The 24,162-nt window shown below is 41.7% G+C and overlaps 1 protein-coding gene across 15 annotated transcripts in view; it reads left to right on the top strand.

The window, feature by feature from the left end:
* Nucleotides 1-24,162, top strand: part of wtap (WT1 associated protein) — a 68,564-nt gene that overhangs the window by 23,410 nt on the left and 20,992 nt on the right. For 9 of the 15 annotated variants that reach the window (XM_078230011.1, XM_078230015.1, XM_078230017.1 and 6 more), the window contains exons 4-5: nt 2,189-2,247; nt 10,950-11,077. In XM_078230011.1, the coding sequence (XP_078086137.1) occupies nt 2,189-2,247; nt 10,950-11,077 (187 nt within the window). The remainder of the gene's footprint in view (nt 1-2,188; nt 2,248-10,949; nt 11,078-24,162) is intronic. The other 6 variants (XM_078230025.1, XM_078230020.1, XM_078230024.1 and 3 more) reach the window with 1 other exon arrangement.

The following is a 24,162-nucleotide window of genomic DNA, read 5'->3' as shown; positions in this document are numbered from 1 at the left end:
CTGACCTCTGGTTGCTAGCACTTTTCACACACCAAATATGGATGTCATATTTGCCACTCTCCAGTTCTCTGACACGTTCCCCCATATCTAGGAAATATGATCTGTTGTCAGATTCCTCCTCCGTAAATGCTAATACAATGTGTACATTATGCATTCTAGCTTTGTCCTATGCTTCATCCTATGCCCCTAATCGGATCCAATTGACCTTTTCCTATCTGCTTTCTAGTTATGTGCCAGTAAAAGATATTTGGGTTTCTTTTTATGTTGACTGCCATTCTAAGATCCCGTATCTCAATTCTGTAGTAGTTGCATTTCTGTGGTTTATAGGAACATAGGACTTGGGACCAAGTGTAGACCATTCAGCCCTTTGAATCTGCTCCACCAACCATTAAGATCATTGCTGATCTGATTGTATCTCAACTCAACTTTGCTGTCTGCCTCTGCCTCCCACAACCCTGTGCTCCTTTGTCTATTGCAAATCTGTCCAACACGGCCTTGAATAAATTCAATGATGCAACCTCAATTCCACAGACTAATAATCCTTTTTTTAAAGAGAAAAAAATTCTGCTCCCCTCCATCTTGAATCTCTATTCTTAAACTGTGTTCTCTGGTATCTACCATATTAAATCCCCATAGGATTTTATGGTTCAATAAGAGCATCTTTCAGTCTTCTAAACTCCAAAGAGTAAAGGCCTTACCTTCCAATCTTCTTTTATAAGTTAAGCCCCTCACCCCAGGAATGAGTCAAGTAAACTTTCTCAACTGATGACGCAATTGTACCATTTTTTCCAAAGGAGACCAAAACTGTACACAGTATTCCAGATTGGATCTCACAAGGCACTATACAGCTGCAGTAAAGCCTCCCTACTTTTGTATTCCATTCCTCTTGCAATAAATGCCAACATTCCATATGCCTTCCTAATCGCATGGTGTGCCTGCATACTAATAGAACATAGAATATTACAGCGCAGTACAGGCCTTTCGGCCTTCGATGTTGCGCTGACCAATGGAACCAATCTAAAGCCCCTCTAATCTACACTATTCCAATATTATCCATATGTTTATCCAATAACCATTTGAATGCTCTTAATGTTGACGAGTCCACTACTGCTGCAGGCAAGGCATTCCACGCCCTTACTACTCTCCTGAGTAAAGAACCTACCTCTAACAACTGTCCTATATCTCTCACCCCTCAATTTAAAGCTATGTCCCCTCGTGCTAGCCATCACCATCCGAGGAAAAAGGCTCTCACTATCCACCTTATCTAATCCTCTGATCATCTTGTATGCCTCTATTAAGTCATCTCTTAACCTTCTCTCTAACGAAAACAACCTCAAGCCCCTCAGCCTTTCCTCGTACGATTTTCCCACCATACCAGGCAACATCCTAATATGTTGTGATTCATGTACCAGGACATCTGGATCCCCTACCACTGGGTTCTGCAATCTCTATCCATTTCAGTAATATACAGCTCTTCTATTCTTCCAGCCAAAGTGGACAAATTTGTATTTTCCCACATTATATATCCTCTGCCAAATTTCTGGCTACTCATTTAACCTGTCCATATCCCTTTGTAGACTCTCTACCACATCTTGACAACTTGTTTTCCTACCTATTCTGGTCACTATCACCAGCTACCAAACATTCAGCCCCCTTGTCCAAATTGCTGACGTAGATTAAAAATAGTTGAAGCCCCAGCACTGATCCCTGTGGTGCTCCATTTGTTGCAACTTGCCAACCTGGTAAAGGCCCATTTATCCCTAGTTTCTGCTGCTGGTGAAAATGTTATCATCCTCTCTCTGCAGATATGCCCCTCTCTTTCTCATGCTATTAGTTGGTCAATACCTGATCGTAACCTTTTTGCTCACCAATGTCAGGAGCACAATTAATAGTGGAAATTTTGGGCTTTTCCCCAAAAGACTGTTGAGGCTAGGTCAATTTGAAATTTAAAAACTGAGATTGGTTGATTTTTGTTACACAAAATTCACAGAATCAAGTTTTGTAAATTAAATTGCATATCCACCATATTTAATTAGATGGTGGAAGAAGCTCAAGAGGGTGAAACATTGCTTCAGTTCCCATGTTCAAATTGGATTGTATGTGCTAATGCAACTACTCTAGTTTTTACTTGGTGTTTGCTGAGGAAATGGTTAAGTATCTTAACATATGGCTCCCTTCCTTCCTCTAGATGGAAACAGCAAGAAGTCTATGTGCATGCGTTAGAGACCAAGTGTTCAGAGCTCAGCTGTAAGTTAATTTATTTTGCTTGTAACTAACAACAAAAATATCTATAAATCAATATAGCTACAGAAAATTGGTAATTGGGTGGTGGTCACCAGTTGCATAAACTTAGATTTGTTTTACTTGTGCAATGAAGATGAATTCTGGGGTTATGGTTCTTGATTAAGTGGCACTTGTATACTTTGAGCAGTCTTTTCCATTTCGTCAAGTCAGCTGCAAAACCTGCTGGATGTAGTCTTTTTTTGTTGTCTGGAAGTCAGCATGGCAACAACATAGCGTGTTAGAAAACTTGTAGTTTGAGCTTTCATATAATCCAGTTGTTGGTAAATGGGCAAGAAAAATATAGAAACATAGAAAAGGAGTAGGTCATTTGATCCTGCTCTACCGTTCAATATGGTCATGGCTGATTTGCTACCTCAATGCCATACTCCCACACACTCCCCATATTCACTGCTATCTTTATGATGTAGAAATCTATCCATTTCCTCCTTGAATGTATTCGATGGCAGATTTCCTTCCCTAAAGGACATTAGTAAACCAGATGGTTTTTATGACGATTGACAATGGTTTAATGGTTATTACACTTTTAAATTCCAGATTTTTATTGAATTCAAATTTCACCTATGGTGGGATTTGAACCCGGGTCCCCAGAGCATTACCTTGGATATCTGGATTACTAGTCCAGTGACCACTACCACTGCGTCACTGCCTCCTCAAATCTTGACCATATGTCCTTGTGGAGAATCCTCTGGTGCTTACTAACTCAACAAAATAAGCATTTCACCTGGGTTTCCAAAGCACTTTTTGTTTTAAAGATTTTTTTCCAACCAGATGTCTAAATCCAATAATGGAATCATAAATTGTCTGTCATAGGAGGCCATTCAACCCCTTGTATATACATTGGGGGTTAATTGTATTCAGGTGGTGGGATATTAACTTAAAAACTCAGCCAGACCATAGAACCATAGAAAATTACAGCTCAGAAACAGGCCTTTTGGCCCTTCTTGTCTGTGCCGAACCATTTTTTGCCTAGTCCCACTGACCTGCACTTGGACCATATCCCTCCACACCCCTCTCATCCATGAACCCGTCCAAGTTTTTCTTAAATGTTAAAAGTGACCCCGCATTTACCACTTTATCCAGCAGCTCATTCCACACTCCCACCACTCTCTGCGTGAAGAAGCCCCCCCTAATATTCCCTTTAAACTTTTCTCCTTTCACCCTTAGCCCATGCCCTCTGGTTTTTTTCTCCCCGAGCCTCAGCGGAAAAAGCCTGTTTGCATTCACTCTATCTATACCCATCAGACGGTGAAGGAAACAATATTGGAGCCTGTTTTTATTCACCTACAAATTTTGTTTAGAGTCAGGCATTGCATGCTATTGACTTCCAATCAACGACCACACTCCCAGCCTGTTTATCATATGTAAAAATAGGAACTTTAAATACTTCTCTCAAAATCTCCTCTTAACCTTATCTGCAACAAGGCAAGCAACCCTAGCTTCTCCAGTCTAGCCAAATAACTGTAATAATTCCTCCCTGGAATAATTCTGGTAATTCTCTTCGGTACCTTCGTCATAGCTTTCGTATCCCTCCCAAAGCATACTGTCCAGAATTGGAAACAACTCTCCAGCTGGAAATGGACTATTGTTTCAGATAGGTTTTGCCAACTCCCTTGCTTTTGTTTACAGTTTTTCTGTTTTTAAAGCCCAAGATCAGTTAACTGCTTTGTCAATCTCAGAATCTTGTATTTTTCAGGAGGTGACTTGATTGAAGCATAAAAGATCCTGAGGGGCCTTGACAGGGTGGGTGTGGAAAGGATGTTTCCTCTTGTGAGAGAATCTAGAACTAAGGACTATTGCTTAAAAATAAGGGGTCACCCATTTAAGACTGATTAGAATTTTTTTGAGGGTCTGGAGACTTTTAAACACTCTTCCTCAAAAGGTGATGGATGCAGAATTGTTAAATATTTTTAAGGCAGACGTAGATAGATTCTTGATAGGTTATCAAGATTAGGCGGAAATATGGAGTTACGGTTACAGTCAGGTCAGCCATAGTGTTTAATGTCAGAGCAGACTCAAGGGGCTGAGAGGCCTATGTCTGCTCCAAATTCATATGTTTGCAACCTCTTGCCACCTTAAATGATTTGTGCAAAAACACCCCCCAGGTCTCTCTTGTTTTACATGTCCTTTAAAATTCTAGAATTTAGCATCAATTGTCTCACTTTTACCCTGTGTATTTCTGCATCGGATATCATCTGTCTGCCCGTCTGGTCTCTTGAAGAATATTATTTTTTCCACTTATTTCCAGTTTCCATATCCGCTGCAAATTTCAAAATTGTGCCTTGTACCTTTGTGATTTATATACCAAAAACAACTGAACCTTGGAGACACTGCTCCAGTCTGAAAAGAGCAATCTTCAGAAATCTACATTTTTAGTCACTTAGCCATTTTTTAAAATCCATGCTGCTGCTTCATTTATCCCATGAACTTCAACTTTACTAACAAATCTAGTATGTTGTACTTTTGAAAATGCACAGTATAAAATGCACTGCACTCGTTCACCCTCTTTGCCACATTTTAAAGCTCAACCAAGTCAGTCAAATACAGTTTGTCATCAAAACTAGCTGTCCTTTATTAGTCCACGTTTATAAAAGCTTCCAAGCTACCAACATTAAGCTAATTTCTCCGTAATTGCCAGATTTATCTTTCTCCCCTATTTTGAACAAGGTTATCACATTTGCAATCCACAAATCCTTTTGGCACCTGTGTCTGATGAGGATTAGACAATAGTGGCAATTTGCAATTTCTACTCTATATACTGGGCTGCGTCCCATTTGGACTGACTGACTTATCCACTGTAAGTACTGCCAGCCTTTACCATCTGTTAATATATATTTTATCTCACCAAGTGCGCCCAGCAATCTTCTCATTTAGCATTTTCGGCCAAATCCTGTATCTTGATAAGCGGGTTCACGTACCTCAGCCATGCCTCTGGTCCTCAATCATAAACGTTTTGCTGTTAACATGCTTGTAGCAAACCTTGGTTTTTTAAAATATATTTAATTACCAATTTGCATCTTACTCTCTTTGTCCTTCTAATTTCCTTTCTCGCTTCTCTACCTTTTTATTCAACCTGCTTCTTCCTTGCATTACTGAGTTAACCTCAATCACTTGCCCCCTTGTTTGGGAATGCACTGACTGTACCCAAACCCTAAAGTCTACAAGTTGTTCAATTAGATTTCTGCCTGCGAGTCTTTGACTCCAATTTTCATGAGCCAGATCTCCCCTCCGTTCACTGAAATGATCCCTTCCTTCATTAAATGTTTTCATTATAGATATAAATGATCTAAATCGTACATTAATATGATCACTATTCCTGAATGCCAAATATGTGGTGATGCATTTGATGGGGATAAAGCCCACTTATTCCTTGGAAAATGAAAACATATTTGGATGGCAGAGCAAAGGGATCTAGAATTCAGATTCACAAATCATTAAAAGTACCAACCAATCAAGTTAACTAAACCATGAAAATGGAAACAAAATGTTTATTGCAAGAGGAATAGAATTCAAAAGCAGTGGAGTTATGTTAAATAAAAACAGAAAAGTCTGACAGTCAGACAATCTGTGGAGAAAGAGCGAGCACTTCAGTTTTGATGGATATGCAGAAGATTAGGCCACATTTGGTGAAAGTTCTAATCCCCATGTTCCATTTTGCTGTAATTCCTTTATACTTTTCAGGTGGGTTTTTTTTGCATTAGCAGTAAGAGGTGATTTTGAGGATGAGCAATTATTATTTCTCCTTTGTTATCAGAGGCCGAATTTGATTGTTACGTTTAGTCATTTTCATTCTTCAACCCAAAGTGAACCTCTTATTTTCCTTGCCACAACTATGCATTTAATCGTATTGACATTGAATAATGGGAATTAAATCCATGCCTTGGATTTCTAAATCATAAAAGCTGCATGAAAATTGGTCTGCACATGGCTTTTATGGTAAAATAAATCTAAACTGGAGATGCTGCTTTCAGAAACTGACTTTTAAATCTAAGCTCAGAACACGCCAGACATATTGATTAATGCCACTTTAATATCTCGACTGGAGGGAGTAATGAAAGTTTCATGCCCGTGTTGATATGTTATGTACAACCAAAACCTAATTTTGGCATGGTCACATTTTAGACAAATCATAATTGGAAATACCCTGTATGAAGAACAAAGAAAATTACAGCGCAGGAACAGGCCCTTCGGCCCTCCAAGGCTGCACTGACCATGCTACCCGACTTAACTAAAAACCCCTACCCTTCTGGGGATCATATCCCTCTATTCCCATCCTATTCTGGCTCTTTCTGGGGTAGGTGGGACCTCTACAAACAGGATGGTCTGCACCTGAACCAGAGGGGTGCCAATATCTTGGGGGGGAGATTTTCTAATGCTCTTCGGGAGGGTTTAAACTAATTCAGCAGGGGGGTGGGTACCTGAATTGTAGCTCCAGTGTACAGGAGGTTGAGAGTAGTGAGGTCATGGATGAGGTTTCGGGGTCGCAGGAGTACGGCAGGCAGGAAGGTGGTTTGAAGTGTGTATACTTCAACGCCAGGAGCATCCGGAATAAGGTGGGTGAGCTTGCAGCAGGGGTTGGTACCTGGGATTTCGATGTTGTGGCCATCTCAGAGACATGGATGGAGCAGGGACAGGAATGGTTGTTGCAGATTCCAGGGTTTAGATGTTTCAGTAAGTGCAGGGAAGGTGGTAAAAGAGGGGGAGGTGTGGCATTGTTAGTCAACAGTGGCAGAAAGGACATTTGATGAGGACTCGTGTACTGAGGTAGTTTGGGCTGAGGTTAGAAACAGGAAAGGAGAGGTCTCCGAAAAGTTCCAGAGATGTAGAGGAAAGGATTGTAAAGATGATTCTGGATAGGAGCGAAAGTAACACGGTAGTTGTTATGGGGGACTTTAACTTTATAAATATTGACTGGAAAAGCTGTAGTTCGAGTACTTTAGAGGGGTCAGTTTTTGTCCAATGTGTGCAGAAAGGCTTCCTGACACAGTATGTAGATAGACCAACAAGAGGCAAGGCCATATTGGATTTGGTACTGGGTAATGAACCAGGCCAGGTGTTAGATTTGGAGGTAGGTGAGCACTTTGGTGATAGTGACCACAATTCGATTACGTTTACCTTAGCAATGGAAAGGGATAGGTATATACCGAAGGGCAAGAGTTATAGCTGGGGGAAAGGAAATTATGATGCGATTAGGCGAGATTTAGCTGGCATAGGTTGGGGAAGGAAACTGCAGGGGATGGGCATAATTGTAATGTGGAGCTTGTTCAAGGAACAGCTACAACGTGTCCTTGATAAATATGTACCTGTCAGGCAGGGAGGAAGCAGTCGTGTGAGGGAACCGTGGTTTACTAAAGAGGTTGAATCTCTTGTGAAGAGAAAGAAGGAGACTTATGTTGAGATGAGATGTGAAGGCTCAGTTAGGGCGCTTGAGAGTTACAAGTTAGCCAGGAAGGACCTAAAGAAAGAGTTAAGAAGAGCCAGGAGGGGACATGAGAAGTCTTTGGCAGGTAGGATCAAGGAAAACCCTAAAGCTTTCTATAGGTATGTCAGGAGTAAAAGAATGACTCGGGTAAGATTAGGGCCAGTCAAGGACAGTAGTGGGAAGTTGTGCATGGAGTCTGAAGAGATGGGAGAGGCACTAAATGAATATTCTTTGTCTCTATTCGCGCAGGAGAGGGACAGTGTTGTTGAGGGGAGTACTGAGATGCAGGCTGTTGGACTGGATGGGATTGAGGTTCATAGGAGGAGGCGTTAGCAATTCTGGAACGGAAAAAATTGATAAGTCCCCTGGGCCGGATGGGATTTATCCTATGATTCTCTGGGAGGCTAGAGAGGAGATTGCAGAGCCTTTGGCTTTCATCTTTGTGTCGTCGTTGTCTACAGGAATAGTGCCAGAAGACTGGAGGATAGCAAATGTTGTCCCCTTGTTCAAGAAGGGGAGTAGGGACAACCCTGGTAATTATAGACCGGTGAGCCTTACTTTTGTTGTGGACAAAGTTTTGGAAAGGATTATAAGAGATGGGGTTTATAATCACCTAGAAAGGAATAATTTGATTAGGGATAGTCAGCACGGTTTTGTGAAGGGTAGGTCGTGCCTCACAAACCTTATTGAGTTCTTTGAGAAGGTGACCAAAGAGGTGGATGAGGGTAAAGCGGTTGATGTGGTGTATATGGATTTCAGCAAAGCGTTTGATAAGGTTCCCCATGGTAAGCTATGCAGAAAATACGGACACATGGGATTGAGGGTGATTTAGTGGTTTGGATCAGGAATTGGCTAGTTGTAAGAAAACAGAGGGTGGTGGTTGATGGGAAATATTCATCCTGGAGTTCCGTTACTAGTGGTGTACCGCAAGGATCTGTTTTGGGGCCACTGCTGTTTGTCATTTTTATAAATGACCTGGATGAGGGCCTAGAAGGATGGATTAGTAAATTTGCGGATGACACTAAAGTCGGTGGAGTTGTGGACAGTGCGGAGGGAAGTGGCAGGTTACAGAGGGACATGGATAAGCTGCAGTGCTGGGCTGAGAGGTGGCAAATGGAGTTTAATGCGGAAAAGTGTGAGGTGATTCACTTTGGAAGGAGTAACAGGAATACAGAGTACTGGGCTAATGGTAAGATACTTGGTAGTGTGGATGAACAGAGGGATCTGGGTGTCCATGTGCATAGATCCCTGAAAGTTGGCACCCAGGTTGATAGGGTTGTTAAGAAGGCATAGTGTGTTCGCTTTTATTGGTCGAGGGATGGAGTTTCGGAGCCATGAGGTCATGCTGCAACTGTACAAAACTCTGGTGCGGCCGCATTTGGAGTATTGCGTACAGTTCTGGTCGCCGCATTATAGGAAGGATGTGGAAGCGTTGGAAAGGGTGCAGAGAAGATTTACCAGGATGTTGCCTGGTATGGTGGGAAAATCGTACGAGGAAAGGCTGAGGGACTTGAGGTTGTTTTCATTAGAGAGAAGAAGGTTAAGAGGTGACTTAATAGAGGCATACAAGATGATCAGAGGATTAGACAGGGTGGATAGTGAGAGCCTTTTTCCTCGGATGCTGATAGCTAGCACGAGGGGACATAGCATTAAATTGAGGGGTGATAGATATAGGACAGCTGTCAGAGGTAGGTTCTTCACTCGGGGAGTAGTAAGGGCGTGGAATGCCCTGCCTGCAGCAGTAGTGGACTCATCAACATTAAGAGCATTCAAATGGTTATTGGATAAACATATGGATGATATTGGAATAGTGTAGATTAGAGGGGCTTTAGCTTGGTTTCACTGGTCGGCGCAACATCGAGGGCCAAAGGGCCTGTACTGCGCCGTAATGTTCTATGTTCTATTCATGTATTTGTCAAGGCGCCCCTTAAAAGTCACTGCCGTATCTGCTTCCACTACCTCCCCCGGCAACGGTTTCCAGGCACCCACCACCCTCTGTAAAAAATCTGCCTCGTACATCTCCTTTAAACCTTGCCCCTCGCACCTTATACCTGTGCCCCCTATTAATTGATTCTTCCACCCTGGGAAAAAGCTTCTGAATATCCACTCTGTCCATGCCTTTCATAACCTTGTAGACCTCTCTCTGGTCACCCCTCAACCTCCGTCGTTCCAGTGAGAACAAACCAAGTTTCTGTAACCTCTCCTCATAGCTGATGCCCTCCATACCAGGCAACATCCTGGTAAATCTTTTCTGTACCCTCTCCAAAGCCTCCACATCCTTCTGGTATTGTGGCGACCAGAATTAAACACTATATTCGAAGTGCGGCCTAACTAATGTTCTATAAAGCTGCAACATGACTTGCCAACTTTTAAACTCGATGCCCTGGCTGATGAAGGCAAGCATGCCATATGCTTTCTTGACTACCTTCTCCACCTGCATTGCCACTTTCAGTGACCTGTGTACTTGTACACCCAGATCCCTTTGCCTATCAATACTCCTAAGGGTTCTGCCATTTACTGTATATTTCCTATCTGTATTAGACCTTCCAAAATGCATTACCTCACATTTGTCTGGATTAAACTCCATCTGCCAAGTCTCCAGCTGATATATATCCTGCTGTATCCTCTGGTCCTCATCGCTATCTGCAAATCCACCAACCTTGCGTCGTCCGCAAACTTACTAATCAAATCATTTATATTACAAACAGCAAAGGTCCCAGCACTGATCCCTGAGAGACGCCACTTGTCACAGCCCTCCATTCAGAAACACACCCTTCCACTGCTACCCTCTGTCTTCTTTGACCGAGCCAGTTTTGTATCCATATAGCCAGCTCACCTCTGATCATGCAACTTCACCACCTGCACCAGTCTGCCATGAGGGACCTTGTCAAAGGCCTTATTGAAGTCCATGTAGACAACATCCACTGCTCTACCCTCATCAATCATCTTCGTCACTTACTCGAAAAACTTGGATCAAGTTAGTGAGACACGACCTCCCCTTCACAAAACCATGTTGCCTCTCACTAACAGGTCCACTTATTTCCAAGTGGGAATAAATCCTGTCTCGAAGAATCCTCTCCAATAATTTCCCTACCGCTGATGTAAGGCTCACCGGCCTGTAATGACCTGGATTATTCTTGCTACCCTTCTTAAACAAAGGAAAACTATTTCCCAAGCAAAGATTTATTGATGTAGTGTATTTTTTTGTACTTCCATATTATGACAGCAAATGATGTGAGTGGATTAAGAGAATCTGAAGAGAAGCTGAAACAACAACAGCATGAGTCTGCTCGGAGGGAGAACATTCTTGTTATGAGGCTAGCCACTAAGGAACAGGAAATGCAGGAGTGTACTGTAAGTATTTTGTATTGCACTGGACCTTTTTAAATTAATTATTGCACATTGATGTGCATGAATGAAGTATAATTGTTTATTGTGTTCTTGTTCTGTAATAGTGAAAGGGAACTAACAACCAATAATGGGAACCGTAATGTTTCTCTTTCATGACTCCATTTCAGAAATTTTTTTGTTCCAACTTTTAAAAAGCCATGAGCTCAAGATAATTTTGATCAATTTTCTAACCTCTGGTCAGTGGCCTTATTTTGATAAGCACTCATAGGAATTGGAGTAGTCATTCAGCTCCTACAGCTTGCTCTTGGTTTTTTTCTTAATTGGGGGAATAATTTAGAATTTACACCTAAAGAATTTGCAAGAATTGTTTTGTCTTGTGCAGTGCTACTAATGAAGTATCTGAACATTGCTGGATAACCACATCTTGGTTGAACAGTTGCTGATAAATTTCCAGATACAGTAAACAATTTGAGATTTTTATGTCTCTTCTATCTTGTTCCCTTGGACAAAAAGGTGGAACAAACACTTTACTAACCAAAAGATAAACTGGTCTTGCCCCAAGAATTTAGCTGATGCTGGGGAACTCTTTAGACTTGCAAGTGATCTTTCCTTGCATCCAGGCCTTGTTTTGAAAATTGGCATATTTAAAGTTAGACCATTTGTTTTGTAACCCATCTGAACTTGAATGTTTGTCTTTCACTAATTTTATACTTATATTCACATTCATGCAATGACTTCTACCAGGTTCAGTTTTGAAGTTTATTTATGCGTGAGGCACTGAATCTTTTTTAAGGAAATTTCTAATTTTGTTTTATTCTGGAAACTGCTCAGTTTGATCCTAATCCGCTTGATGTGGCATACTTAGGTGAGATTAATCTTGGACTATCATTGTGAAACCATGTCCATGGGTCGTTTTGGTTTTATTTGCTCCTCCCAAACTCTCCTCATCCCCAGATTATCCTTTTTACAGCTCAATTTCTTTCTATCTAAGGGCCATGCCCTCCTGTGCTGAAAGGACAGACTCAAAAGGGAATCAAATTACATTTGATCTACTCCATGGCATATTCGTGTAGCACCACCTCTCAAAAGCATAGTTCTGATACACCAGTACATATTTTAAATGTATATATTCTTGTTCTCATGCCTTGGAGTCAAAGACTTATTAATATCTTGAGAGTTATCAGTGACCAGAAACTTAACTGAACTAGTAATTTTAAATATGATGGCTCTGGTTGGAGGCTATGGATTCTGCAGTGAGTAATTAATCTCCTGATTCAACACATGTCCACCATCTGCAATATATGAATCAGGAATGTGATTGCCTGGGTGAGTGCAGCTCCAAGAACACACAAGCTCAATACCAATCATGAAAAAGCAATTTGCACCCTATCCATCACCTTTAAGTATTCATCCCCTCTACCACCAATGGACTTTAGCAACAGTGTGTGCCATGTACAAGATAGACTGTGGCACTGTGTCAAACCTGCAAAGATGAGGGCAGCACATACATGAGAAAACTACCAGCTACAAGTTCCCCTCCAAGCTTTTTCGGAGATCCTGGGCCAAAAACCTGAAACTCCCTTTCTTAGCATCCACACCAAGTAGACTGCAGCAGTTTAAGAAGACTTCACTACCACCAGAGTAATTAGGAATGGGCTACAATTGTTAATGATACTCACATCCCATGTAAGAACAATAAAAGTCATTGTGGTACAGAAGCTATTTGGCATAACGAGCCCATCCGGTCAGTCCCATTTCCTTGCTCTATCCTGTTAACCTGCAAGCTTATTTTCCTCAAGTGCGCATCCAATTTTCTTTTTAAAATCAGTGACCATCTCCATCTAAATCCTTTGTGCTCATCACATGGCAGAAGGAGTAAATATTGTGCACTATTCTGGTGGCTCAATAACTGCTGGTACTTTTTAATACTTGTAATATGTGCCAAGATGCTTCTCTCAAGCAATATCAAATAAAATTTGATGCTGAAGTAGATAGGTCAGATGACCAAGAAGTAGATTTTTAGGAAGTGTTTTTTTAAAAAATAGCAAAATATCAATATTTTTGCCTTGGCAGCTGAAGACATGGCTGCCAGTGGTAGAACAATTAAAACTTGAATGATTGAAGTCTCATTTTGGGGAGGGCAGCTAATTTGGACAGCTTTAAGGCTGCAAGGGTTAGGAAAAGACAAGGTTATGGTGAGCATTGAAAACCAGGATGAGCATCAATATAGGTTATCAAGGTGGATGAACAGGACTTGATGCAAGTTTAGGTCCAGACAATGAAACTTTGGATGAGTTTTAAGTTGACTTTGAGTAGAACTTTGAGACTGGTCAGGAATGCATTGAAATAGGCAAGTCAGGAGGTAACAAAGGGATGATTGAGGCTCGCTGCAGCATTTGAACTGAGATGTAATTGGGTGGAGTTGAACAGTGTTGGGGAGATGGAACTAGGCGGTCTTCCTCCGAAGAAAACAAGAATGCAAACTTGTGAAAAGGAAGAGGGAAGCTTATGTAGGGATGAGGAAACAAGGTTCAGATGGCTCGATTTGAGGGTTACAAGTTAGCAAGGAACGAGCTGAAAAAGGGGCTTAGGAGAGCTAGGAGGGGACATGAGAAGTCCTTGGCGGGTCGGATCAAGGAAAACCCCAAGGCTTTTTACTCTTATGTGAGGAATAAAAGAATGACCAGGGTGAGGTTAGGGCCGGTCAAGGAGAGTAGTAGGAACTTGTGCATGGAGTCAGTAGAGATAGGCGAGGTGATGAATGAATACTTTTCTTCAGTGTTCACCAAGGAGAGGGGCCATGTTTTTGAGGAAGAGAAGGTGTTACAGGCTAATAGGCTGGAGAAAATAGATGTTCGGAGGGAGGATGTCCTGGCAGTTTTGAATAAACTGAAGGTCGATAAGTCCCCTGGGCCTGATGAAATATATCCTAGGATTCTTTGGGAGGCAAGGGATGAGATTGCAGAGCCTTTGGCTTTGATCTTAGGGTCCTCGCTGTCCATGGGGATGGTGCCAGAGGACTGGCGAATGTTGTTCCTCTGTTTAAGAAAGGGAATAGAAATGACCCTGGTAATTATAGACCGGTTAGTCTTACTTCGGTGGTTGGTAAATTGATGGAAAAGGTCCTTGGGGATGGGATTTACGACCATTTAGAAAGATGCGGATTAATTCGGGATAGTCAGCACGGATTCATGAAGGGCAAGTCGTGCCTCTCAAATTTGATAGAATTTTTTGAGGTGGTAACTAAGTGTGTTGATGAAGGTAGGGCAGTTGATGTCATATACATGGATTTTAGTAAGGCGTTTGATAAGGTTCCCCATGGTCGACTTATGATGAAAGTGAGGAGGTGTGGGATAGAGGGAAAGTTGGCCGATTGGATAGGTAACTGGCTATCTGATCAAAGACAGAGGGTGGTGGTGGATGGAAAATGTTCGGACTGGAGGCAGGTTGCTAGCGGAGTGCCACAGGGATCAGTGCTTGGTCCTCTGCTCTTTGTGATTTTTATTAATGACTTAGAAGAGGGGGCTGAAGGGTGGATCAGTAAGTTTGCTGATGACACCAAGATTGGTGGAGTAGTGGATGAGGTGGGGGGCTGTTGTAGGCTGCAAAGAGACATAGATAGGATGCAAAGCTGGGCTGAAAAATGGCAAATGGAGTTTAACCCTGATAAATGTGAGGTGATTCATTTTGGTAGGACTAATTTAAATGTGGATTACAGGGTCAAAGGTAGGGTTCTGAAGACTGTGGAGGAACAGAGAGATCTTGGGGTCCATATCCACAGATCTCTAAAGGTTGCCACTCAAGTGGATAGAGCTGTGAAGAAGGCCTATAGTGTGTTAGCTTTTATTAACAGGGGTTGGAGTTTAAGAGCCGTGGGGTTATGCTGCAACTGTACAGGACCTTGGTGAGCACATTTGGAATATTGTGTGCAGTTCTGGTCACCTCACTATAAGAAGGATGTGGAAGCGCTGGAAAGAGTGCAGAGGAGATTTACCAGGATGCTGCCTGGTTTGGAGGGTAGGTCTTATGAGGAAAGGTTGAGGGAGCTAGGGCTGTTCTCTCTGGAGCGGAGGGGGCTGAGGGGAGACTTAATAGAGGTTTATAAAATGATGAAGGGGATAGATAGAGTAAACGTTCAAAGACTATTTCCTCGGGTGGATGGAGCTATTACAAGGGGGCATAACTATAGGGTTCGTGGTGGGAGATATAGGAAGGATATCAGAGGTAGGTTCTTCACGCAGAGAGTGGTTGGGGTGTGGAATGGACTGCCTGCAGTGATAGTGGAGCCAGACACTTTAGGAACATTTAAGTGGTTATTGGATAGGCACATGGAGCACACCAGGATGATAGGGAGTGGGATAGCTTGATCTTGGTTTCAGATAAAGCTCGGCACAACATCGTGGGCCGAAGGGCCTGTTCTGTGCTGTACTGTTCTATGTTCAAACAGTCTCGTTGAGCCTCAGATAAATGCCAAACAGAGGTATAGAATTAGTGGCTAGGATTGACGGATTTTATGATGGGTACCAAAGACAGTGGTTTCAGTTTTTCCAGTAGTTTAGCTAATGTTTGATAATGGAGTTAAAGGTAAAGTCGCCATAGTCCCAGATTACCATAGGCTTTTTGAGGGGAGAGCTGACTGGTGGTGATTTAACCCAAGGGTCACCACACCTCAGGCGAGGGGCAAGGTTGAAAAGGCAGGCCTTAATGAATAACCTCAGCCGGTACAGGAATTGAACCCATGTTGTTGACTTTGCTCTGGATCACTAACCCACCGCCCAGCCAACTGAGCTCATGAAGTACCGGGTGTTTGACAAGCAGTCTGACATATTAGAGATGGTGGAGGGGTTGAAAGCAATGCTATGTTAAGAGTTGTCATTGTATATGTGGAACTTGACATGCTTTTGGATAATGTTGTCAAGGTGAGAAATAGAAGAGGGCCAAGAATAGATTCTTGGGGACTGCAGAAGTGAGGAAGGTTAGAAGTGATGCTCTAACTGCAACTGGATGGATAGGAGTGGAAGTGAAGCAAGGCAAATTACATCCCAGTCAGTTGGACATTGGTGGAGAGATGTTGGAGCATATTGGTGTGATGAGCTGTCTCAAGGGCTACAGGCAGGATGAGAAGGGATAGTTGATTGTGACTGAGTTCTGATACTGTGGCAGGGTCAAAAATCTACTTGAAGGGATTCGGTCATGGAGTTGATGGAGAAAAATAGGAATGGATTTGGGATGCAACAGACCATTGGAATTTGGAGAGACAAAGGAAACTGGTGCAGTAGCTTGCAAGAACTGAGGAGGAAAGGGATTATAGATTTGAAGGTGGAGAGAGAATTGTTAAGCATCAGTTAGCATGTGATCCAGGGAGCAAAGGTTTAGTAGGAATAGGTTCAAGGGAGCAAACCTCATGAATACTAACAAGTTGGATAGGGTAAGAGGGACGATGCGAGAAAATCTAAAATCCATTTGATATTCAATGTTATTACCATTGTTGTATCCCCCAACATCAGCATTCTGGGGATTATCATTGACCAGAAGTTTAACTGGACCACCGATTTATAGATACTGTGGCTACAAGAACAGCGACAATGAATTCTGCAGCAAGTTACACACCTGACTTCCCAAAGCCTGCCTACCACCTATATGGCACAAGTTCTGAATACTCTCCACCTACCTGCTCAACACCATACCAAGCAAGGCAGCTTATTTGGTGGCAACGTGTCCGCCACCATACAAATTCACTCCCTCCACCATAGTGGCAGCAACTCACTAAGTTGCACTTCAACAGCACCTCCCAAACCCACACAGGGTGGCACGGTAGCACAGTGGTTAGCACTGCTGCTTCACAGCTCCAGGGACCTGGGTTCGCTTCCCGGCTCGGGTCACTGTCTGTGTGGAGTTTGCACATTCTCCTCGTGTCTGTGTGGATTTTCTCCGGGTGCTCCGGTTTCCTCCCACAGTCCAAAGATATGCGGGTTAGGTTGATTGACCATGCTAAAAATTGCCCCTTAGTGTCCTGAGATGTGTAGGTTAGAGGGATTAGCGGGTAAAATATGTAGGGATATGGGGGTAGGGCCTGGGTGGGATTGTGGTCGGTGCGGACTCGATGGGCCGAATGGCCTCTTTCTGCACTGTAGGGTTTCTATGATTTCTATCCTAAGAACAAATAAATAACAACTCCAGTTCAGAGCTAGGGTGGTGAGGGACCGTTGTGGAAATTTGAATACTGACGGCAAGTAATTTAAGATCATCCCTAAAATCCTGATTTCATTGACAAATTAGTTAAATAAAATAACTCTTTTTGAAAAAGTGATCAACAGCAGCAACTACCACTCACCCCTATCAGCTGGCCAATTTCAAATATATTAATACAACTTGTGTAAGCTCTGTTTTATATAACTTTCAATAGATTCGGAGTGTTAGATTTCTGTTGCCAGTGTTAGTATCCAGCCATCATACAGTATAGATTGAGGCTATTTGGCCTATTGTACCTGTGCTGGCCATTTGAAAGCACTTTCCACCAATCCTCTTTCCCCCAACCCTGCAAATTTCTCCTTTTGGTGACTCCAATTCCCTTTTAAAATCTACTTCCACCACCCTTTTCAGGCAGTGCATTCCAGATCTTCACAACTTGCTATGTTTGGAGAAGAAATTCTCGCCGTCCCTGGATTTTTTTAACCACCAATGTTTAATCTGTATTTTCTGGCTTTTAATTACCCTGTTATAACATCTTATACTTTTGAACATCTGTTAAATCTTGTCACTGTTTTCCTTTAAAACAGAGAAAACTATTGCAGCTTCTCTGTTCTCCGCAAAACTGAAGTCTCTCATCCCTGATGCCATTAAGGGAAATCTCTGAAGCCTCCAAGCCTTTAATGTCCATCCTAAAATACTCACAACTGAGACCAAAATGGTGGTTTATAAAAGTTTAACTGCTTGTTTGAGCCCACTATACCTCCATAAAGCCACTGATTATGTGTATTTTTAAGACAATCATATCAACTTGGATGCATAAAAGAATTATGGCATCCAAGGTGGCCTTTTGGCCCATTATAAGGTCAAAGCTGATCAAAAAGTTAATCGCTTCCTTCCAACTCTTGGTTTGTATTCTTGTAGGTTTCAGCACTTGTAAGGTATTCTTTTTAATGCAGTTAGGGTTTCTTCTTTTCTGGCAGTAAATTCCAGACTGACTGAAAAAATTTCTCCACAGCACGCACCATATTTTAAATCTGTGCCCCTTTTGTTATGAGCCCTCCGGTAAGTGAAATAGGTCCTTCTCGTCTATTTAAACCCCTCATTTTTATGACTTAATTTAAATCTGTCCTCAACTGCTTCTGTTGCGAAGGAAACGAGCTCAGCTTATTTAATGTTTTTCACGTGAACAAAATTCCCAACAACATTCTCCTTTGTACCCATTAGTGTGATCACATCATTCCTGTACAATGCAGTGGCCAGAACTGCATGCAGTATTCTTGCTGTGGTCTAACTATTGCTTTGTTCAGTTCTACAAATTTCCTGCTCTTATTTTCTATGCCGCTTGAAAAAAAAGTTTCCATATGCTACCTTAATCAGCATATCTCTCACTTTTGAGGATCTATGGACGTGTACCCTCTCCGCTTCTCAGTATCCTATCATTTATTTTTTATACTCTTCCCTTGTTAGTTCTTCCTAAGTGCATTACTTCACACAATTGGGGTCCATTTTTCTGCCCACCTGCCCAGGTTAATTTCATGCAGTTTACAACTCTTCTTGACTATCAACCACACCCAAATTTTACAGACTTCCTAATGTGTACTGCCTCTACGGATTTGTAAGCACGAATAGGTTTCTCTGCTCGGGCATCACCTTTAAAATTGTATTCTTTGATTTAGTTTACATTTCACTTTTCATTCTAAAGTGCTTACACTTTATATAATTTCATCTGAATGTACCCTACTAACATTGCAATTTGTATTTCCAACATTTTTGTTATCTGCTTATTGAAGGTAATTGGGTTAACACCAATGAACCTACTCTAAGCAATGTGGACGGCTTCAGATTAATCGGTTAATATATTCCATTCCTGTTGATGCTGATCGTGACAAATTAAGTTACTAATAATCTGACTTTGTGGAATTTTCACATACTGCTTAAGAACTCTTAAAATTTGAGGTAGATTTTTCTGGCCATTCATTTTAAACTGAGTTTGATCAGCGAATGTAGGTTATGTTGTTTGCCTTAGCTACACCCCTTCTGGGTATTAAAATGAATAATCGTGTATTGAGGAAAGGACGAATTTGAAGTCAGTCTTTGACTTGTCTTCCAAGACAGAGTAAAGAGACAGATTCATCCGGTTGCGCATGAACTATTTTTAGACTCTTGCAGTTGCTGCTTGTGCTCCATTGCAGCACAATTTCAATATTAGGACTGAGTACAGTTCTTAGAACCCCTTTGGTATCATGGGAGAGTGCTGACCTGATGAAATTTCCGTTATTGGGCTGCTAGACTATTCTCTGTCATCTGCAAATAAGTAATGCAATACACTATTTGAAAAGGAGCATTCCTAGAGAGAAGCAGAGTGCATGGCTCACTTTCTTGTCACCCAACAGTGACCTACATCTCTTGTTGGTTCAGTGAGAATGTATGGAATAGATTGTACATGTATCTGATCCTGCCGTTTATAAGCTGCATGTTTATTGCTTTTTTAGCCAATGCATACTGGATAGCATTTCTCACAATTGTGTGTGCTGATTGCTCATTGAAATTGAAGTCAGCATGACTTAAGGGACTGCACCTTGTTTCCAATATTCTCCTGTAATAAAAATAATAGTTAATACTGTAAATGCAGTTATTGTACAGCAATCACTAGCTGGAGATGTGCCTTCATTAATCCTCTCTGTTCTCCTTGTGTCCTGTTTTTGCCTCCTTGACATTTGGCAAATTATATTGTATCACAGTGTACAATATAGTTGAATGCATTTCACATACTCCTTGTAAAACTAGAAAAGGAAGTGCAGACCATCTCTTGGCACACTTTGAACACAACAGCAACAACATGCTGTTAAGTTCCTGCTAGGTATTGCTTTGTGTTACACTAATATACTGTTCAGATGCCAAATTTGCCATCCATTTGTAATGGAAGTATTGCAGCACTGAAGGTATCATAGAACATAGAACATTACAGTGCAGTACAGGCCCTTCGGCCCTCAATGTTGCGCCGACCTGTGAAACCAATCTAAAGCCCATCTAACCTACACTATTCCAATATCATCGCTATGTTTATCCAATGACCCTTTAAATGTCCTTAATATTGACGAGTCCACTACTGTTGCAGGCAGGGCATTCCACGCCCTTACTACTCTGAGTGAAGAACCTACCTCTGACATCTGTCCTATATCTATCACCCCTCAATTTAAAGCTATGTCCCCTCGTGCTAACCATCACCATCCAAGGAAAAAGGCTCTCACTATCCACCCTATCTAATCCTCTGATCATCTTGTATGCCTCTATTAAGTCACCTCTTGACCTTCTCTCTAATGAAAACAGCCTTTCCTCATAAGACCTTCAACCTTTCCTCATAAGACCCTCAGCCTTTCCTCATAAGACCTTCCCACCATACCAGGCAACATCCTGGTAAATCTCCTCTGCACCCTTTCCAATGCTTCCACATCCTACCTATAATGCGGCGACCAGAACTGTACGCAATACTCCAAGTGTGGCCGCACCAGAGTTTTGTACAGCTGCAACATGACATCATGGCTCCGAAACTCAATCCGTCTACCGATAAAAGCTAAATTGTATCGGGTCAGTGCTAGCTCTTTAGAGTAATTGAATCAATTTCAATTATCCTGTTCTCCCTGTAGGTGGATTGGCCATGCTAAGTTGCCCATTAATATGGGGTTACAGGGATAGGGCAGGGGAGAGCGCTTGGTTAAGATCTGTCAGGATCAGTGCAGACTCTGTGGGCCAGGTGGCCTGCATGATTCTGTGATGTTTTGTGAACTAATTCCTATATTGGGAATACTGTCTTTTTGCTTTTGTTTTCCTCTGCAATATGCTTCCTCGTTTTTAGTATACATGTTTTGAGACAGTAGGATTGTGAAAATATGACTGACTTGCTAAAAATTGAACTGTCATGCCATGTAGTTTGTCCCTTGAGTGCAGTACTATCATATTGCATTTTAATTGAAGGTGTAAGGTACTGCCTCTGAAATTTACATCTCACTACCCACAAGTTAGAAAAATGTCTTGGGTAGCAAGTTGACTTGTTCATAGGTTTGATAAATTGAGCCAGCATTGTTCTGAAAATGGCTTTTGACTCGCACTAGTGGAGTCTAACTGACATCAAGCAGGAAGTAATGTATATTAAAAGGCTGAGAAGTCATATGTATTGTCTGTAATTTTTGACCAGAACACAGTAGAATTACCTGCTGTTTTATATTGTCATGCAGCTACTTTGCTTGATATCTGGCATGGTAATATAAAAAGTTGGATGGTGAAACAAACAAAGCTTTGTGGGGTTTTTTTGTGTTAGGTACAGGGCTAATAAAACATTGTTTAGGAGCAACAGTTGGTGCACGGTGCTTTAGAAATAGGCATGGACAATGCAATAAACTGCTCGAGTGCCAATGGCATTAAGTATTCCAACCATCATTGCTTTGAATTCAGACAAGAGTCATCTTAAAAAAAAAAAGATGCATGCAACTCAACGGCTACTTTGACCTGTTGCCAGCAATATTTGTATTGGCAGCAGGATCAGACTGCTGAACAAAGTGTAAACTTTTTTCTTTTTTGAAGTCAGCATTGAGTTTTGGCTAGAGATTTCCTCCAATTACACCATCAATTTTTGAAACAGAAGAAGACTGTTTTGTCTTGGGAATTGACCCAAATTAAACACACATGTGCAACTTTGCTGAGTAGTGAGTGAACAGATCTATTTGCAGGAGTGCCCATAGAAGAAAATGGTTTCAGAAGATGGCCACTGAGATGAAGGAGCAGATATGGATGTACCTTGCCTCTATTGCTGTAAAATTAAAGTGAAATAAAAATTGGACTTAAAGTTGTGCGTGTCTATTATGTGGAATCCAAGATAAAACTATGCATTAGTACAAGATCATGCAAAGCTCTTGCTGTGTTCCCATAATTCTATGTTCCCATAATTATTTATTGTATTTTTAACATTCCATTTCCATTTGTTTAATACATCAAATCTGCTATCAGATAATATTTTGTAGGAAATTGCAAACTCTTGAAAGAAAATTAAGCTGTGTGAAAATAAATAACATTTAACTGATCTTATTTGGCTTCTTGTGTTCGTAGGCATGTGTGTATGTATAAACCAAACAACAGCAACTGACACTGTTGTGACCCAATCAAAAATCAACAGTTGGCTTTCCTTAACCATGCGAGTTGTTTTCATTGTTTTTAACTGTGAAGCTGTTGGCACAAGTATAGGATACAGCAGTATTTGTTCTACATAAAACGGGCTAGTTCTGTGCCACCAGTCTCTTCCGTCAAATGAACATTTCTCTCTGTTGAACCAAGTTGCTCTTTTCGAACTTGGGAATGAATCAATAATGGGATGCTGGCCTTCATCAGTCGGGGCATTGAGTATAGAAGTTGGCAAGTTATGTTGCAGTTGTACAGGACATTGGTGAGGCCACACCTGGAGTATTGTGTTCAGTTTTGGTAGCCTTGCTACAGGAAAGATATTAAAACTGGAGAAGAATGCAGAAGAGATTTACAAGGATGTTGCCAGGGCTCAAGGGACTGAGTTATAGGGAGAGATTGGATAGGCTAGGACTTTTTTCTTTTGGAGCATAGGAGACTGAGGGGTGATCTTATAGAAGTGCATAAGATCATGAGCGGCATGGATAGGGTGAATGCACTCAGTCTTTTTCCCACGGTTGAGGAATTGAGAACTAGAAGCCATAGGTTTAAGTTGAGAGGGGAAAGAATTAATGGGAACCTGAGGAGCAACTTTTTTTTAATATGGAGGGTGGTATGTATGTAGAGTGAGCTGCCGGAGGAAGTGGTTGAGGCAGGGACATTGACAACATTCAAAAGGCATTTGGACAGATACATGGATAGGAAAGGTTTAGAGGGATATGGGCCAAATGCAGGCAAATGGGGTTAGCTTAGATGGGCATTTTGGTCAGCATGGACCAGTTTGGGCTGAAGAGCCTGTCTCCGTGCTGTTGATTAATTCTATGAAAAGTATGTATATCAGATGGTTATGTGCAAGTATTGTGCGTGTATGTCACAAAATCTGTCTCGCTATCTGGTTTAATATTTCCCAGCCGATCAAGAACTGTCATCATCCACTACCCCTCAAATTTATTTTGTGTTCATTGGCTCATCTGAAACCACCCCATAGGAAAAAAAATACTGACTTCCTATTAACTATATACATTTTTTGAGCATCTCTAACTCTATATGTCTTATGTTTTTGACCTTTGCAGCCATTTAACTACTACAGATTTGTTAGTTTCAGTTATTGATCCAAGGTAAACATTTTGTGGGCTTATGATAGTTCAGTGGGAAAATTTGAAATGTATCGTACTTTACAAATCAGAGCCCATGGAGGAAACTCTGTACCATGGGTGGCACAGTGATTAGCACTGCTACCTCTCAGTGCCAGAGACCCAGGTTCAATTTCCGATTTGGGTCACTGTCTGTGCGGTGTCTACACATTCTCCCCATGTCTGCGTGGGCTTCCTGTGGGTGCTCAGGTTTCCTCCCACAGTCCAAAAGACATGCTGGCTAGATGCATTTGCCATGCTAAATTCTCCCGCCGTTTACCCGAACAAGAACCGGAGTGTGGCAACTAGGGGATTTTGAAAGTAACTTAGTTGCAGTGTTAATATAAGCCTACTTGTGACACAAATAAACTTTGTGAGGTTCTGCAGGACTGGGCTGAGCTCTGTTGCTCTCTTTCCCACCCTCCCCTTCAATTTTCCGAGATATGTTCAAAAAGTCCATTGTTGAATGGCCAGGCATGGCCACTATTGCAAAACACTTAGAACATAGAACATCGAACATTACAGCGCAGTACAGGCCCTTCGGCCCTCGATGTTGCGCCGACCAGTGGTACCAATCTAAAGCCCCTCTAA

This window comes from Mustelus asterias, chromosome 15, assembly GCF_964213995.1.
Source record: "Mustelus asterias chromosome 15, sMusAst1.hap1.1, whole genome shotgun sequence".
Taxonomy (NCBI): domain Eukaryota; kingdom Metazoa; phylum Chordata; class Chondrichthyes; order Carcharhiniformes; family Triakidae; genus Mustelus; species Mustelus asterias.
Note: the sequence above shows the minus strand (reverse complement) of the source record. Positions and strands in the feature narration are given on the sequence as shown.